The sequence below is a fragment of the Vitis riparia genome, chromosome 2 (genome assembly GCF_004353265.1).
Source record: "Vitis riparia cultivar Riparia Gloire de Montpellier isolate 1030 chromosome 2, EGFV_Vit.rip_1.0, whole genome shotgun sequence".
Classification (NCBI taxonomy): Eukaryota; Viridiplantae; Streptophyta; class Magnoliopsida; order Vitales; family Vitaceae; genus Vitis; species Vitis riparia.
In genome coordinates, this window is record NC_048432.1 from 10,713,760 (window position 1) to 10,730,958 (window position 17,199).

Below are 17,199 nucleotides of genomic sequence, written 5' to 3' on the forward strand. Positions count from 1 at the left end.
TATCAAATCCAATTTGTTTCATTTAATTTTAAAAATAAATTAGACTTATGACGTAATATAAAATCAAATTAATGAGATTTTCACTAAAAACAAACGGAAATCTACAACTAGATTTAAGATTAAAAAAAATTATTAAGTTGGGTCAAAGTCGATCCACGAAAACAGAACCAATCCAACCTTAAAAGACTTGGTTGGGTTCAATTTTTTCACTCCAAATCTAATCGGTTCAATTTTTATCACATATAAAATCGACTATACCAATTAAGTTCATTTTTTATCCAAAAATCAACCCAACCGACCTTATTTACACCTTAATAGAATTCATTCCTGTCTATTTATTTACATCCCACGAAAACCTTCAACTGTTGCTCAATATAATGGGTTCTTTTAAATATACACAACAAATGGGTGTGCAGATATTAAAGCTCTAAATTTTGCATGTCATTCTGTAGCTAACAGTTTTTCTTTTCCTCACTCTCAAATTCGAGCAACCGAGGTAGGCATCTAAGTCCCAAGAATTGACGGAGGAAGAGGACAACCATATACAGTTTGGCCGTCCTTCAAACAAACCCTATAAGACTACTTTTTGATATCTACTAACGTCTAGTGCATGCAGTCTTCCCATTTGGACTCACTCTCCTCAGCCTCATGCTCATGAAAATTAACCTACCCAATTATGGTTAAGTACTAGTTCCTATTCACTATTCAGCGTTGCTTTCTCGAGGCAAAGGTCTGATATTGTTTCTAGTTGAGGCATTGGCCTCTATCCTGCCATTGATTAGTGTTGAAAACCTCAGTCATTCTCTTTGGCAACTGAAAAAAGAATGTCAGGAAAAAGACAAGAGTTCAATGGATTTTAAAGAATCCAAGCCCTAGTATCTAAATCTATCCAGAGGGTTTTTTTTTTCAATATTAGCCAAATACTTGAATTGGGTTCCGATGATGCAGGGTCCATGCCCAATCCTCATCTGGGGTTGAGGCAAATTCTAATCTGAGACATGTAAATTCTACTACCACTGCTACTAGAACAAGCTCTAAGTACCATTTTTTGATGAGGAATCAGGGAAAGAAAAAAAGGAAAAAGAAAAGTACAACTGCAGTAAGAAACTTCTTCTCTGCTGTTCTTTTCTGATGCATATGGATATAAGGTCAATTCCTTTTTATCCCAAATTTGAGAAAAATTTGTCCTTGGACTCTGGAATTCTCAAAATGGTCCAAAATTGAAGGATAAAGTTGGAGCCAAGGATGTCCAAAGCAAGAATGTAGACACCAGCGCCAACGCCAAGGTCTGTTGTGAATCCTTTCTCTGTTTTCCAAGATGCTAATACATTTGAGCTTAATGTTCTCTCATTCCACTGCACATAAGTTATTTTTTCATTAGGCTTGTAGCTACAAATGTTGGGGACCTTCACCACCTAAACACATGCAGGAAATAAAGAAGTAGAAAGGAGAGGGACAGGAGATCAATAAGGTTCAGAAAAGTTTCACATTCAGAGCATCACCATTGCCAGGCTTCTATCATCACAGAATCTGCCCTTCAAACCCTGAAATAAAGAAGGTTAGTTCTTGAAATTCCACTGCTAGCTATAAGGGTTATAATTGATTCAAATGCACTAGCAGTATGCCGAAAAGGACTCAAAAAGATGTATGAAAATTGACAATTCTGAAGATTTTTTACAAAGAAAACTCAGGTATAATATTTCTTGGCATTCATAGCCAAACCATATGACAGTAAACATTATAGTGAATGCTTGGTTCTGAAAATGTAAGGCATGGTTCTCAAATCTGCAAAAGGGTAAAAAAAACAAGAAAGGAAAAAAAAACAAAGATAACATCAATCTCCATTCAGGAACTTATCTACCATGCGTAATGTAATATGGTTGACATTATCAAGTAAGATTAGCATAAATATGAGTCTCATATGGAGCTCTTTCACTGAACAAACTGCATAATACAGATCCGGGTAACGCATCTAAATCTCCATTGCTTGGCCAAAGAAGCTGATAAACATTGTAAACCTAAATCCTAAAAACTTAAAGCTTCTAAGAAAATTGGTTCTTCAACATGGTAGCAAAGTCTCCTTTGATGAGAGCTTATGTGTTTGATGTTAGTTGATACACGTTCACACACATCCAACACTTCTAATGTGGTCCAGCACTTTGACCACGTCCTCCTCCATCTCTCACTTCCGTTGCGGTTAAGGAGCACGTTCCACCAACTGCTCAACATGGTGGCAAGAGCAACGTGGTATGATGGAAGCCACAGTTATATAGATTGGAAATGGTCCCAAACTCGGCTTTGCTGTTTTTTATCTTCCGAAATACAACATCTAAAAGTAGAGATCAGAGTTTGGAAATCAAAGCTTGAAACCGATTATAGTAACTTGATACAATGGCCGGAGGTAAGTAGACTATTCTAAGTCTTTTTCAGTTTTGATTCATGTTGTAAATGTTCATTGGAATCACACATATATAGCATGTAAACTACTTACATTTGGTATTAGAGCACGTTAAATCTTACCTCTGCTTTTGTATTGATTTTGCATGAAAATTTCTTGTTTTTATGATCTCTCGATAACTATTTAAACAATGGTTGCTGGAGGCGATCCAGATAGTTGGCGTCCTCCGTTCAGAAAACGTCATTACAGGCGTTCAAAAGATGTCATTCAAGTGTTCAGAAAATGCCATTATAGGCCTTAAAAAAAAAAAAAAAAAAAAAAAAAAACCTAGAGAGAGAGTGGGTTCTATTAAGTGTTGGGCCATGAGTTAAATGTGAAATTTGGGCCTTGGTATAAGAGGCTATTGGGCTCATTAAGCTCAATGCATGCCAGTGGCCCATTTTACTAAATTATGAGGCTTTAAGTGTTGGTTCATTTGATGATTGTTAAAATTGGGTCAGTTTAGGCCTTTTTTGGCCCGGTTTGAATTATTTTTATTGGGCTTGGAATTGATTGTGTTTTATATAGATTTAGGCACCCAATCATAATCTAAAATCCTTTCAAATTATATGTGATTTTTTATACATACAAATTAAATTATTTATTTTAAATTATATGTTTGTATGTGTAAAAATGTAGCTTAAATTTGAGTTAGATAAATTAAAAGTTTTAGCTTTTAATGCATGCAATTGTTGCCTAAATTTGTGTTAGATATATTAAATTTATATCATATAGTTTTAATGTCTAGTTAACTATATAATTTTAAATAATTAAGGAATAACCACAACATCCTTAATTATATAAAATTATATATTAAGTAAATAAGGATCACATTATGGACATTAATTGTAATTAATTATATAAATATGACGATTTTACCCCACAAGGATTTCATTATGTCTATATAATTAATTAGGATAAAATATTAAAATTATTTTTTTCTAATTTACCCACATGAATTAGGAAGAATTAATTTAATAGGTTTATCATAAAACTTATAGATAGAAAATATCAAACTATATTCATAATAAATATATAATTCAGTAAAATAGTTTGATAAAGTCTTTCATAAAGATAATGAATCTTATTAAATCAAAGATTTAGCCCACAGTCAATTTTTAATAAAATTAGATTCAATTTTTAAGCGTGTTCTACATTGGTAAAACATGAATTTAAATTAAAGCCTCAAATTCTTAATAAGCTTGTAATCTTTTTGTGCAGTTTTACCTAGCATATATGATATTCGTTGTGAGGTTCCCGAACTCAGGGGAGATAACTTTAAGATATGGAAAGAAAGGATTCTTCTTCAACTAGGGTGCATGGACATAGACTATGCCATAAGGAAAGATGAACCACATAAGATCACTGATACCAGCACACCAAATGAAATTTTATTACACGAACGCTGGGAGAAATCTAATCGCCTCAGCGTGATGTACATTAAGACAAAAATTAGTGCTGGTATACGTGGTTCAATCGAGCAACATGAGAATGTCCGCGAATTGCTCAAGGCTATTGATGAGCAATTCGTCACTTCAAATAAAGCTTTGGCAAGCACCCTAATTATGAAGTTCATATCCCTGAAGCTCACCGGTATAAGAGGTGTACGCGAACACATCATGGAGATGAAGGACATAGTGGCTCAATTGAAGAAGCTCGAGGTACAAATGTCTGAATCCTTCTTGGTTTACTTTATCCTTAACACTCTTCCGCCTCAACATGGACCTTTCAAAATCTCTTACAACACACATAAGGATAAGTGGTCTATCAATGAATTGATGACCATGTGTGTTCAAGAGGAAGGAAGGTTATTGATGGAACAAGGAGAAAGTGCCATGTTGGTGACGCAAAAGAAAGGAAAGAAAGGCAAATCTCAAGCCAGTCAGAAAAAAGAAGCAACAAATTCCTCCCAAATCTGACATTAAGAAAGACAAAAAGTGTTTTTTTTTGTAAAAAGAAAGGACACGTGAAGAATAAATGTCTGAAATTTCATAAATGACTTGAGAAGAAAGGTAACCCTACCTCATTTGTTTGTTATGAATCTAATATGGTTAATATAAATACCAACACATGGTGGATTGATTCTGGATCTACAATCCACATTTCAAATTCCTTGTAGGGTGTGCAAAACCTAAGGAAGCCAGTGACAAGTGAGCAATTCATCTTATCTGGAAACAAGATGGGCTCGCATGTGGAAGCAATAGAGACATGTTATTTAACCTTAAATGGTGGTTTTATTTTGGAATTGCAAATGACCTTTTATGTACCAAGTTTCTCACGAAACTTGATTTCAGTTTCTAGACTTGTACCATTTGGATATTCCTTTCATTTTTCAAAAACATCTTTCAATTTGATTTATAAATCTGATTGTGTTGGCAATGGTATTTTATCTGATGGCCTTTATTGCATATTCTTACAAAATGATACCACTCATAATTCATTACATGTCCAAACTGACATTAAAAGATGTGTTGTTAATGAGGATTCCTCTACATTGTGGCATCGGAGATTAGGTCATATCTCCATAGATAGAATCAGAAGGTTGGTGAATGATGGGGTACTTAGTACTCTAGATTTTACTAACTTTGAGACTTGTGTGGACTGCATTAAGGGAAAGCATACTAACAAGTCAAAGAGAGGTGCTACTAGGAGTTCCACCATACTAGAGATCATACATACTAATATATGTAGTCTTGACATGGACTCTCATGGTTAGAAATACTTCATCTCTTTCATAGATGATTTCTCACGATACATGTATCTCTACATACTTCATAACAAAAATGAAGTTTTAGAAGCCTTTAAAGTTTTCAAGGCAGAAGTAGAAAAACAATGTGGTAAACAAATTAAGATCGTGAGATCAGATAGAGGTGGAGAATATTATGGTAGATACTTAGAGGATGGACAATCACCTGGGCCATTTGCGAAGTTTCTTCAAGAGCATCGGATTGTTGCCCAATACACCATGCCTGGTTTTCCAGACCAAAATGGTGTAGCAGAAAGAAAAAGCCAAATTTTATTGGACATGGTGAGGAGTATGCTTAGCAAGTCAAAACTTCATAAATTCTTATGGACTGAAGCACTTAAGATAGCAGTGTATATATTAAACTGAGTTCCAACCAAGGTTGTCCCAAAGACGCCATTTGAGTTATTGAAAGGTTGGAAACCGAGTTTGCTACATATGCGTATTTGGGGATGCTCGTTTGAAGTGAGAATTTATAATCCACAAGAAAAGAAACTGAACCTAAGGACTATTAGTGGGTATTTCATTGGATATGCTGAAAAGTCTAAGGGGTACAGATTTTACTGTCCATCTCACAGCACTAGGATTGTGGAATCGAGAAATGCTAAATTTCTTGAATATGACTTGGTTAGTGGGAGCGATCAATTCAGAAACATAGTTTATGATATTGATTATATAGAGTCTCAACCTTCCACTTCAAGTGATAGATTGTTTATTGTTCATAACACCCATCGAGTACAATCGGGTATAGAACGAACAATCGTTGAAGTTCAACCAATCATTGAAGTTCCACAAACTGTTCAACATTCCAGTAGATCAAGTTGATCAGGAGTTGTCTGACACTTCTAACAACAAGTTGAACCTCATACTTCCTTAAAAGATATTGGTGCAATCTTAAGAAGGTCTACTCGAATTAAGAGGTCAACAATTCCTAATGATTATGTAGTGTATCTACAAGAATGTGACTACAATATAAGAGCCGAAAATGATCCCGAATCTTTTTCGCAAGCCATGAGTTGTAAAGAATCAAAATTGTGGTACAATGCCATGAAGGATGAGATGAGTTCCATGAAGTGCAACGATGTTTAGGACCTTGTTGAGTTGCCTAATGGTGCAAAATCCATTGGTTGTAAATGAGTTTTTAAGACAAAGAAAGACTCATTAGGCAACATCGAGAGATACAAGGCCGGACTTGTTGCAAAGAGGTTCACTCAGAAAGAAGGAATCGATTACATAGAAACCTTTTCTCCTGTATCTAAGAAAGATTCCTTGCTCATTATATTGGCATTAGTAGCCCACTTTGATTTGGAATTGCAACAAATGGATGTGAAAACAACATTTCTTAATGGAGAGCTAGAGAAGGAGGTTTACATGAAACAACCTGAAGGATTCCCCTTTAGTGATGGTGAACAATTGGTTTGTAAGCTTAAGAAATCCATATGCGGTTTAAAACAAGCATCCCGCCAATGGTATTTAAAATTCCATAACATAATTTCTTCATTTGGTTTTGTAGAAAATGTTATGGATCAATGCATATACCTTAATGTTAGTGGGAGTAAAGTTTGTTTTCTTGTTTTATACGTGGATGACATCTTACTTGCAACCAATGATAAGGGTTTACTTCATGAGGTGAAACAATTCCTCTCTAAAAATTTCGACATGAAGGATATGGGTGAGACATCTTATGTCATTGGCATTAACATCCATAGAGATAGATTTCAAGGTATCTTAGGTTTATCTCAAGAAACCTATATCAATAAAGTTTTAGAGAGATTTCGGATGAAGAATTGTTCACCTAGTGTTTCCCCTATAGTGAAGGGTGATAGGTTCAATCTGGACCAATGCCCGAAAAACGATCTTGAGATGGAACAAATGAAGAACATTCCATATGCTTCTACAGTCGGAAGTCTGATATATGCTCAGGTCTGCATAAGACCTAACATTGCATTTGCTGTTGGAATGTTAGGACGATATCAGAGTAACCCAGGTTTGGACCATTGGAAAGTTGCAAAGAAAGTGATGAGGTATCTTCAAGGAACCAAAGATTACAAGCTTATGTACAGACGGACAAGCAATTTAGAGGTTGTTAGGTACTCAGATTCAGACTTTGCTGGCTGTGTTGATTCACGTAGATCAACATCTGGATACATTTTTATCTTGGCCAATGGAGCTATATCTTGGAGGAGCGTTAAGCAGACCTTGACTGCTACTTCTACTATGGAAGCTGAGTTCATATCTTGTTTTGAGGCTACTACACATGGTGTATGGCTTAAAAGTTTCATTTCCGGGCTTAGAGTTATGGATTCAATATCTAGGCCATTGAGTATATATTGCGACAATTCAGCTGCAGTCTTTATGGCGAAGAACAATAAAAGTGGAAGTCGAATCAAGCACATCGACATTAAGTATCTAGCCATAAGAGAACGTGTTAAAGAAAAGAAAGTGGTTATTGAGCACATTAGCACTGAATTGATGATCACTGATCCTTTGACTAAGGGCATGCCACCATTGAAATTTAAGGATCATGTAGTGAACATGGGACTTAGTTCCCTTGTGTAGTTTCTATTGTACAAACTCTTATTATGATGTTTTCTCATATTGATGTGCACTTTTATTTAATTTTGAGAAAATTCAACTTCATTGGACAAAGAATGAACATAGGGTTTATTCAGTAAGTAATATTGTCACATAAAGTATAATGTTAAGAAATGAGTACACTTTAATACATGGAAGGTAACACTCGTTAAATAGAGGACTTATCACCATGATTCATGTATTTGTTACTTAATGGGGATAATTGATGGACTGAGATAGAACATTAGGTTAAAAGTGTGGACCAAGTGGGAGAATGTTAGCTGATACACGTTCACACATGTCCAACACTTCTAATGTGGTCCAACACTTCTTATGTGGTCCAACACTTTGACCACGTCCTCCTCCATTTCTCACTTCCGTTGCGGTTAAGGAGCATGTTCCACCAACTGCTCAACATGCTGGCAAGAGCAACGTGGTATGATGGAAGCCACAGTTATATAGATTGGAAATGGTCCCGAACTCGGCTTTGTTGTTTTTTGTCTTCAGAAATACACCATCTAAAAGTAGAGATTAGAGTTTGGAAATCAAAGCTTGAAACCGATTACAGTAACTCGATACAATGGCTGGAGGTAAGTAGACTATTCTAAGTCTTTTTCAGTTTTGATTCATGTTGTAAATGTTCATTGGAATCACATATATATATAGCATGTAAACTACTTACATTTGAACCTCATCACACCACATATGTTTATCTCCCCAATTAATTAAGGAAAATTTGATTATTTAACATAAATCCTGCCTAGCTCTAGAACCAGCAAGACAGAAGACAAGGGCTAAAGGGCTTTAAAGTCTATAGGCAGCATGGCTAGAAAGTCTCCAAAGATTGAGAAAGAGAGTCAAAGTTTAACCCTTTGAGTATCACATCCATGTTTCTTCACATGCCATGTTGGTTATGGTTGCATAAACAAATGCAAAAACACATATAAAACTAGTGGGTGCCTGCATATTGATCATATTTGAGTCTTTATGTCTTTTAATTATTGTGGTTAGGCATGAAAAACAATCTAAAATAGAGTAATAAGACTTTAAAGATGTACTATGTATTTTGTTGTTTGGAGAGAGAGAGAGATGAAAGAGGTATTGAAGGTAAAATGATTAGTATTAGGATATTGGGTCTTGTTAATATGTTGAAAATTTCATTTTTATTAATGTTTGTCCATAAAAGCCTTTTTAGATAGTGATTTGCTCTCCATTGAAGATTAAGAGTTATTGTTTATTCAACCAAAAAGTCATTGGTACGTTTAAAAAGATTTGGCTTGTGATATATAAGGCTTATTTGAAATATTTAATATTCAATATCATTTTTAGACTTAAAATGTTTTTTCAAAAGATGTAGGGCCACTCAAGCAATAACAACTGCTCAAGGGGAGCGCTTAAGCAGTCTAAATCCGCTCAAGCGATCATGATAGTCCTATCGGGTTTAGAAACGTATTTTGGATGAATTTAACTCAAATTGTAATTTGAAAACTTTGAGATACCAAAATCCTTATGGTTTTTGCCTAGAAATACCTCTCTTATAACCCTTTGAGGGTTAGAGATTAGAGATTATAGAGATCCTAAAGTGATCATGTGGAGAAATTTTTAGGAGATTGAAAATACTTCGTTGAGACCTCTTATTCCTTAGAGAGGGACTCCTAGTGAGAGAAGTATTTTTGTCACACCATTTTTTATCTCTCATATTCTTTAAATTGTTGGTTGAAGATCGTAATCCGGAGGGATCAAAAGATCTACTAGGGAGCAATAAGGAATTGTTGCATCATAGATGTAGATCAAGTTATAGGTACTGGAAAGTAAATCCTTAAGGTAAAACCACCAAGTAAATCTATATGACTTGACTTCAAATAGTGGATTAAGATTGATAGGTAAACATCGTGGGTTTTTTATCTCTACAAGTTTGTGGGGGTTTTCGCATAAAAATATTGTGTTTCATAATCTATATCTTTATATTTGATATTTGTTTGAATTGCCTAGATTAGGTCAAATTAATTAATCCTAATATATTGCAAGGGGTTTTCTTAAAAAATTGCACATATAAATTATTCTTGCTTATAATTTAGTTGATAACATTGATTATCTTGAATTGGTTATTGAGATTGTTGGATTGATTGGTTAATTGATTATTGAGATTGTTGGATTGGTTATAACCAATATTTATTAATTGATTTGTTAGGATTATTATTGAATATGTTAGGTTCATTATTTTGGTGATTATTATTATCCCTAATATATCTCAACATATATTGTTAATATTTGATATCAATTAACCATAACAATTAGATTTTCATTTGGGTAAACTTTTATTTGATTAGGGTTTCGTATTGACCTTTCGGTTATTATTCAAGTAGTATTTTAGCGATATCCATTTTCCAATTAAGTATATATAAGTAAAATTACTAATAGAAAAAACTTTCATAAAAATGGAAGGTGCAAAGAATAGTATGATGGTAAGTTTGGTAGGCCAACCACAAGAGTTGGAATACAAACACATCCAACCCAGCTCATCTCCACTTTAAATCCAAGTCAAATTCATTTCCAAAGAACTAACTATAAAAATTAGAAAAATATTGACTTTTTAAAGAAACTCTATCTAAACTTAATCAAAAAGTTTTTTTATGATTAAAAAAAAAGCCTTAATAATACCAATTTTGTCCTTTAAAAATTATTATTTTGATTTTAACTTCATCTAGAAAGCGAAAAAGTGAACATCTATCCTAATAGAGTTTGACATCACAGTTGATAATGAAACAGGTTTATTAGGCCTAGGCCTAGGCCAGGTTGCCTTCATCCATCATGTTCTTGTTATTTTGTCCAAATGTGATTATCTAACCAGATTGACTTTTCCATTAATTATACAATAACATGATATCACATGCCACTATACTTATAATAGAAATCATACAAGAAGGCCAAGGTTTTCCTACTTACAAAAGAGAAGCCCAAAAAACCCAAAAAAACCCCAAAAAAACCAAAATGAAGTCATCCCACAGCCCAAACAGCCTCATGGAGTCTCTTATCTTTTAGAGTCCTTCCTCCAGTTTCCACTTTCCGGTAGTTGGGCATGACTTGTTATTATCATTCATTGTACATTTATATATGTAGTTAGTTAGTCATACACTCATACTTCATTCGATGGCTTCTCTGTTGACTGGTTTTTCCCATTATGATGAGATTGGTTAGAAGGCCTCAGCCATGGTTCCCTCTATCTTAATTACTTCATTCTCTTCCTCCTCTTCCTCCTCTTCCTCTGCTTCCCACATAAACTGGGCGTACGATCCCATCACCATACTGCGTCATTCAATTCCCAATCAAATCATTACTACTTTCACTATGGCTATCAACAAAATCACTCAATCATCAAACACCAAGTTCTGGAATTTATTTTTTTCAAGCACGAATCAAAACAATAAAATTTACGGAAATTACAGAATTAAATACCTTCAATTTTTTTATTTATTTTTGGTTATAAAAAATTTTATGATCGAATCTTTGAAATTTTAATTATTTATTTTCTCTACGTTCCTCAGCAACCAAACGGTCGCAAGTGTTTAGATTTGGAAATTTGAACAAAAAAATCGACACCAAAAGAACCTCATGATATGAAGCAGAGGAAAAGTGAAATTACCAGTCGTTTGGAGAAGCAGAAACAGCTTGATCGAAGTAACATTGGGCCCTGTCCTGGTCTCTTTCTGTCTCCCATATCAGTTTTGCGTACAGAGACAACACTTCTCCGTCTCCAGGACTCGCCAGTATAGCCCTTCCATAATACTCTTCTGCTCTTATCGCGTCTTTTTCTACCTGAAAATTCATTACAAAGAACAAAAAGAGTCAAAATCGAAGTTGAATCGAGTTTTGATTGATGCATAGGTTGATCGCTTGAAACGTCGAAGTATTACCTCGTGCAAGAACTTCCCGTAGTTTCTCAGAAGAAGAGAATCTCCCGGATTTAACTTCAACATTTCTTCATAGTAAGCCGCGAGCTTCCGCCGATCACAGTTGCCACCACCAGTGAAGCTACCGCTGCCATCACCGTCAGCACCGCCGCCTGAAAACCCGAGCTCTTCCACAGGAATTCCAATTTCCGGCCAAGACCCGGCGTGATTCTCCAGATCAACACTTTTCTGCTTTACAATCAGTGGTCCTCCTTCATCGTCGTTGTCCTCCTCCTCCTCCTCCTCCTCCTCAGGTATCCTAGCAGGAAAAGAGTGAGATCCGACTCCATTCAACTTCGAAATCCCACTCTCCGACCGGATAATGTCGCTCTCTGACAACGCTCGCCGGATTCTCCTAGCCGGAACCTCTCCCTGGCTGTTGTTCTGAAAATGCAGGGAAAACCTGGGGGAATTGAGGCTGGTCTTGTCACGGGAAAATACTCTGGTTACAGAGTCGTGAACGCCGAAGGATACTCTCGGTGAACCGGGGAAGAGCGATGACTGGACAGGGACCGAACCGGTTCGAAGAAGAACGGCTTTCATTGTTGTTGTTGTAACTTGGAAGTTGGAAGCACTCATTCACGCTGGCTTTCTCTCCACAGTTAACAGGAACTTCGTTGTGGCTTGTGATATATATAGCGTGTTGTGAACCGTCAGATGAGCTGAGGGTTGACTAGTGGCTCTCCTAGATGGTGAACACGTGTAGGGAGTGCACGTGAGAAATGCCAAGTATGAGTCTGGTTGAAGATTTTTCACACTTTATAGAGCGTAGACTTGGAGACAACTTTCCACGCGTCACCTGGAGAGCGTGAAGGTGTCACGTGGGAACTCGCCGTTGGAGTTCTTCCCACCGTCCCACGTACTTGTACTGTCCGTATTTTCTCGAGTGTACAAAAACGACGGCAAAGCATAATTTAGGATTAGAATAGTATTGATAAACATAAATATCTAATCCACCCGAGACCAAAGTGGGACATGGGTGTCATCCAGATAAGAGTGGGGCTACCAGACCAAAAGAGCGAGGCCAATGAGGAGGCAAGTGAGTGAGAGTTTGGGTTGCCCGTTCGTTGCAGAAGCCAACCAACCTCCCATACCCTGTTCAGGGGATCTGGTCTGGGGGACCGCCACCCCATGTGACGCCCACCCCACCATTCCTCCTCTGATCTCCACGTCTGCCCTTGCCCATCTCTTCTCACGTGAACAAACTTCTTTTCCCATGCATTCTACCATTGACATTTGGACCTTTCCCACTCCCCTTTATGAGTTCCGCTGCCTCACCCTCTTCTTAGTTCTTTCATTGGTTCGCTGGCTGCTCTTCACAAGTTCTTTAGTTTCTTCTGATTTCTCTTTCTAAAATAATGGATGTATTTGGAAATTGTTTTTAAAATAATTCTTGTTCTTTCGAAAAATATTTTTTATCAATTTTTTATTTATTTAAAACTAGGAATTTTGTTTTTTTATTTTAAATAAATTATAAAAAATTCATGCATTGTTAGCTTTTATCCTTTTCTTCCCTCAGACAACAAAATTACAAAACTAAATCCTCCTATTGTCTTAGGTAATTTCACCCAGTGAAATTATTCCAGTGTGGCATTTGGTAATCATTGTAAAAAGTGTTTTTAATATTTAAAAATTTTCACTATTTAAATATTAAAAATAATAAAAATATTTTTTAAAATAACTCACAAACACACTCTAAATATAATTAGAAAAATTAAGTCAAAATATTTTATAAGATCTACGTTTAAAAAAGCATTCTATTTTCTTTGAGTATATAAAAATGCATGGGAAAATAACAATTTATGTAATTGGAAATTGTATATATGTTGAATTATAATTAGGGGCTACAATTTATGTTGATGGTTGTGTTTTTGTTATATCAAATTCTAGGTATTCTACTATATAATTCAACCCAAACTTGATACGAATAAACAAGTAACACATAGTATAACTCATTTAATAATTAAGTTTTCATATTTAATAATCAAATTAAATTAGAACTTATATATATATATATATATATATATATATATGATTAATGTTTCAACTAAACATGTTTATAATCTCATTAACCTATTTATTTTAAAACAAGTTTATAATATGTTAAATATGAATTAAATAGTTTAAAAATATAATTAGTTCAATATCAAGATTATCAAATGAGTTAATTTAGTCAAATTCATATTACGTAAGTTAATCTAAAAATTATCTATTTATTAAATAGGTTATGTGAAAAAATGTGTTGGTTTTATGTCTAGTTAATCAATTGTATCAAACTTTGTCCCTATTTATAATATATAACCTAGTACAAATTATAAATCTAAAACTCCATAATTAAATGCATGTCCAATCTAGGTTAGTAGATTAAATTTCCTTTTACAAATTTAAGTATATCACTCTTAAAAATAGTATGTAATGTTGCATCTTTTTCGAAAAACTCTGTTTTGGTGTAAGTTGCAAGAACAATACTAAATTGAAACAAACTCTAAATACTAAGATCTGGCCTCAAAAGATTAAGGTTAGCTAGTAAGACAATGAGAGATAAGTTTATTCGTTAAGAGGGAAACAATCTATATCACCAATCAATGACTCTAAACGATTGCTCTGTTTCACAACGTTCTAAACACCCCGTTCATGTACCGCTTTAATAGGTGAATATCTTAACCCTTGGAATATACTACAACCCCTGGTGACAAAGAGACGATATCTTTAAATTAGAGGTATATTTGATAATATTTTTGAAAACAATTTTTTAAAAATAATATTTCAAAACGAATATCAAAATATTAATTTAATATATGGTAAAATATTTTAAATTTTTTTTATTGCAAAAATCAACTGTTTTACATAATAAAATCTCCAAGAGTATTCTACTTTTTCTGTACAAAACAGACCGTAGTAGAGTGGGTGAGTTGTGGGTTCATGATTCCCATAATCCAACAAGAAGAGTTTCTTATCCAACTCAAAGGGGCAGAGAAGAAAATTAATTTATTTTTTATCAGGAGAGAACGACAAGAAAACTGGATCGACTTTTTTTATTAAATCTCATCTTCTTCGTGTAGTTTATCTTATCCTCTTTGAAACTGATCAAATCTTATCCGATTGGGAAATATTTGCATTATGTATGGAATAGTCCACCATGATGATAAAGACTTGCTCCGGACTTCAACTTTAACCCTACGTTTCATCGTTGAAATTTCACCCCTGAAAAATATCAAGAAGAATGCAAAGAAAAATAATAATAAAAAAAAAGAAATATAAAAATTAATAAATTACTTTTCGTCAATCTCCAAGCCCAATTCATATATATGTATAAAACCTTATCCTTTTATCTTAAATGGAATGATACTGTATTTTGATTGTCTTGTCCATGACAAAAGAGGGTGCACATCTTCTGACTCAGGCACCCACAATGTTCAAAAGAGGGTACTGAAAGTCGTAAGTTCAACCGGTTCTTAAGATGAAAGGCAGAGCAATTAGGGAAAAAACCATTAGGATATACCAATTGAAAATCAGAGGTGTTTTCAAAAATATTTCTAAAAATTATTTTATAAAACAAAAATATGTTTAAAAACTTGAAATATGTTCAAGTTTTATCATGGCTGCTATATATAAACAAAAGGAATGAGACAGACATTCTAAAACTCTTATGCTATATTTGATTCTCATAAAATTTGAGGGAAAATGCAATGAAAATAAAATAAAGAGGAAAAGTAAAAAGAGAGAAAAATCGAAAGAAAATAAAAAATAGAGTTAAAGATGATAAATTATTTTTATTTGTTACTTTAAACTCATTTTATTTATTTTAACTCATCAATATAAATATTAAATAATTTTAAAATACATAAATTTCTAACTAATTTTAATTATATTTAATTTTATTTGAAATATTTTGTAGAACGACCAAGCATAAGAAAATAATTTTCCTTAACATTTTTTTTCTTTCCTTTGTATTTTTCGGGAATCAAACATAACCTTACAAAAAACAAGATAGAAAAGGCTTTTCTCACTTTTGTAGAGTATGGAATTTCCTTATTACTTTTTTTTTTTAATGGCCATGGGCCCTTGTTCCAGTTTAGATAGAACCGGACTCCACTCATCTATTCCCTCCCATTGCCCCATCACAACCACACTACACCCTCCTTCCTTTCCAGCAGTTTTACTGCTGACCTACTTCCAGCCCTGAACTCTAGATGGTTGTTTGTGCACTACCAAAGATATCTTCTGTTACTCTAAGAAAACCTTGCTTTTCTTGAGCTTTGCAAATCACCCTTTTCTGTATAAACGAAAAACCAGGAGAGGATTCACTAGGTTAAAGAGCCCACCTAAAGGGTGGCATCAGGATGACCCCATAGATACCATGTTCATGATAAATGAAGGATAGCTTCAGGGGGGCTCACTTTAGCATTATTTTTTAAGGATGGACACCTCTGATCACTGCAGACAACCCCCTACCAATTCGCTCTAACTTGGTTAATATTAAGAACTTCTCATGAAGAAAGTTCATTGGTTGAGTGGAACAGGTCCAGGAAAAACTTGCGCAATTCAAAACAGTATAGACTCGGGTAGGTTTCAATGACAGTGATAACCCGTTCCCAACCTAGAAAATAAAAACAAAAAACCAAAGGGAAATATATAACATCTTCATAGTGATCAGTAATCTTTTCAATAATTGGATTCCACAAGTTATTAATAAAGAAGCCTCACCCAGACAAAAAAGCCCAAAGCACTTGATAAATAAAACATTAGATGAGCTACTGTTTAGCTAATCTATGTTATCCAGGACTACATGTTTCGGTGACAAAGCCCCAAAGTAACCCAAAAGCAAAGAATATTCAACAATTTTTCTTCATTAATGCAATTAATTTAATTATCATCATTGATTTTATCCTTCCTATCAAATACGTTAGTCCCAAACACTACTCAATTAGTGATATATTCTTCATATCAAACACATTGGTCCCAGACATTACATGATCAATGATCAATTTCTATACAAATTTTTGAAATGTTGAAACTACAGTCTCAATTTGTCTCCTCCCAAATGTGTTTATAGCAAATCTATTATTTTTTGGTATGAGACCTCCTCAAAATATATGGTTCCCATAGGAATATCAAACAATAACCCAATAGAGACTGGTCTAAAACTGTGCATTTATTGCCTAAAATCTGTGCATTCAATGATGACTAAAAACGTGAAAAATTATAATGCTAAGGTTCTTATAGATAACCATTTGTTTTTGGAAGACCCAGATCAAGCAATTAAGGAGAACAACTTCATATGCATGTTTGCAAATGCACATAGTGTGTGCCTTCCTGCATGAGAGAGAGAGAGAGAGAGAGGTTGAATATTTTATTTCTTTCTCAGTACTGCTTTTCTTACCCACAAAATAAACCTGTTTAGATTGGCACATGGAAGTTCCAAAAGTTGAATTTCTTTCTAATTAAATGTGAATCAATCAACTGCCCTAAAGAAAAAATAATTAAATAAGTTC

The 17,199-nt window shown here is 34.3% G+C and overlaps 1 protein-coding gene across 1 annotated transcript; it reads right to left on the reverse strand.

The window, feature by feature from the left end:
* Positions 1–10,590: 10,590 nt before the first annotated feature.
* Positions 10,591–12,756, reverse strand: LOC117927642. Its single transcript, XM_034847273.1, has 3 exons — positions 11,669–12,756; positions 11,398–11,570; positions 10,591–11,060 (listed from the first exon to the last, which is right to left on the reverse strand). The coding sequence occupies exons 1-3, from the start codon at positions 12,281–12,283 to the stop codon at positions 10,949–10,951; spliced, it is 900 nt and encodes a 299-aa protein (XP_034703164.1). The 5' UTR covers positions 12,284–12,756; the 3' UTR covers positions 10,591–10,948.
* Between the last annotated feature and the right edge of the window lie 4,443 nt (positions 12,757–17,199).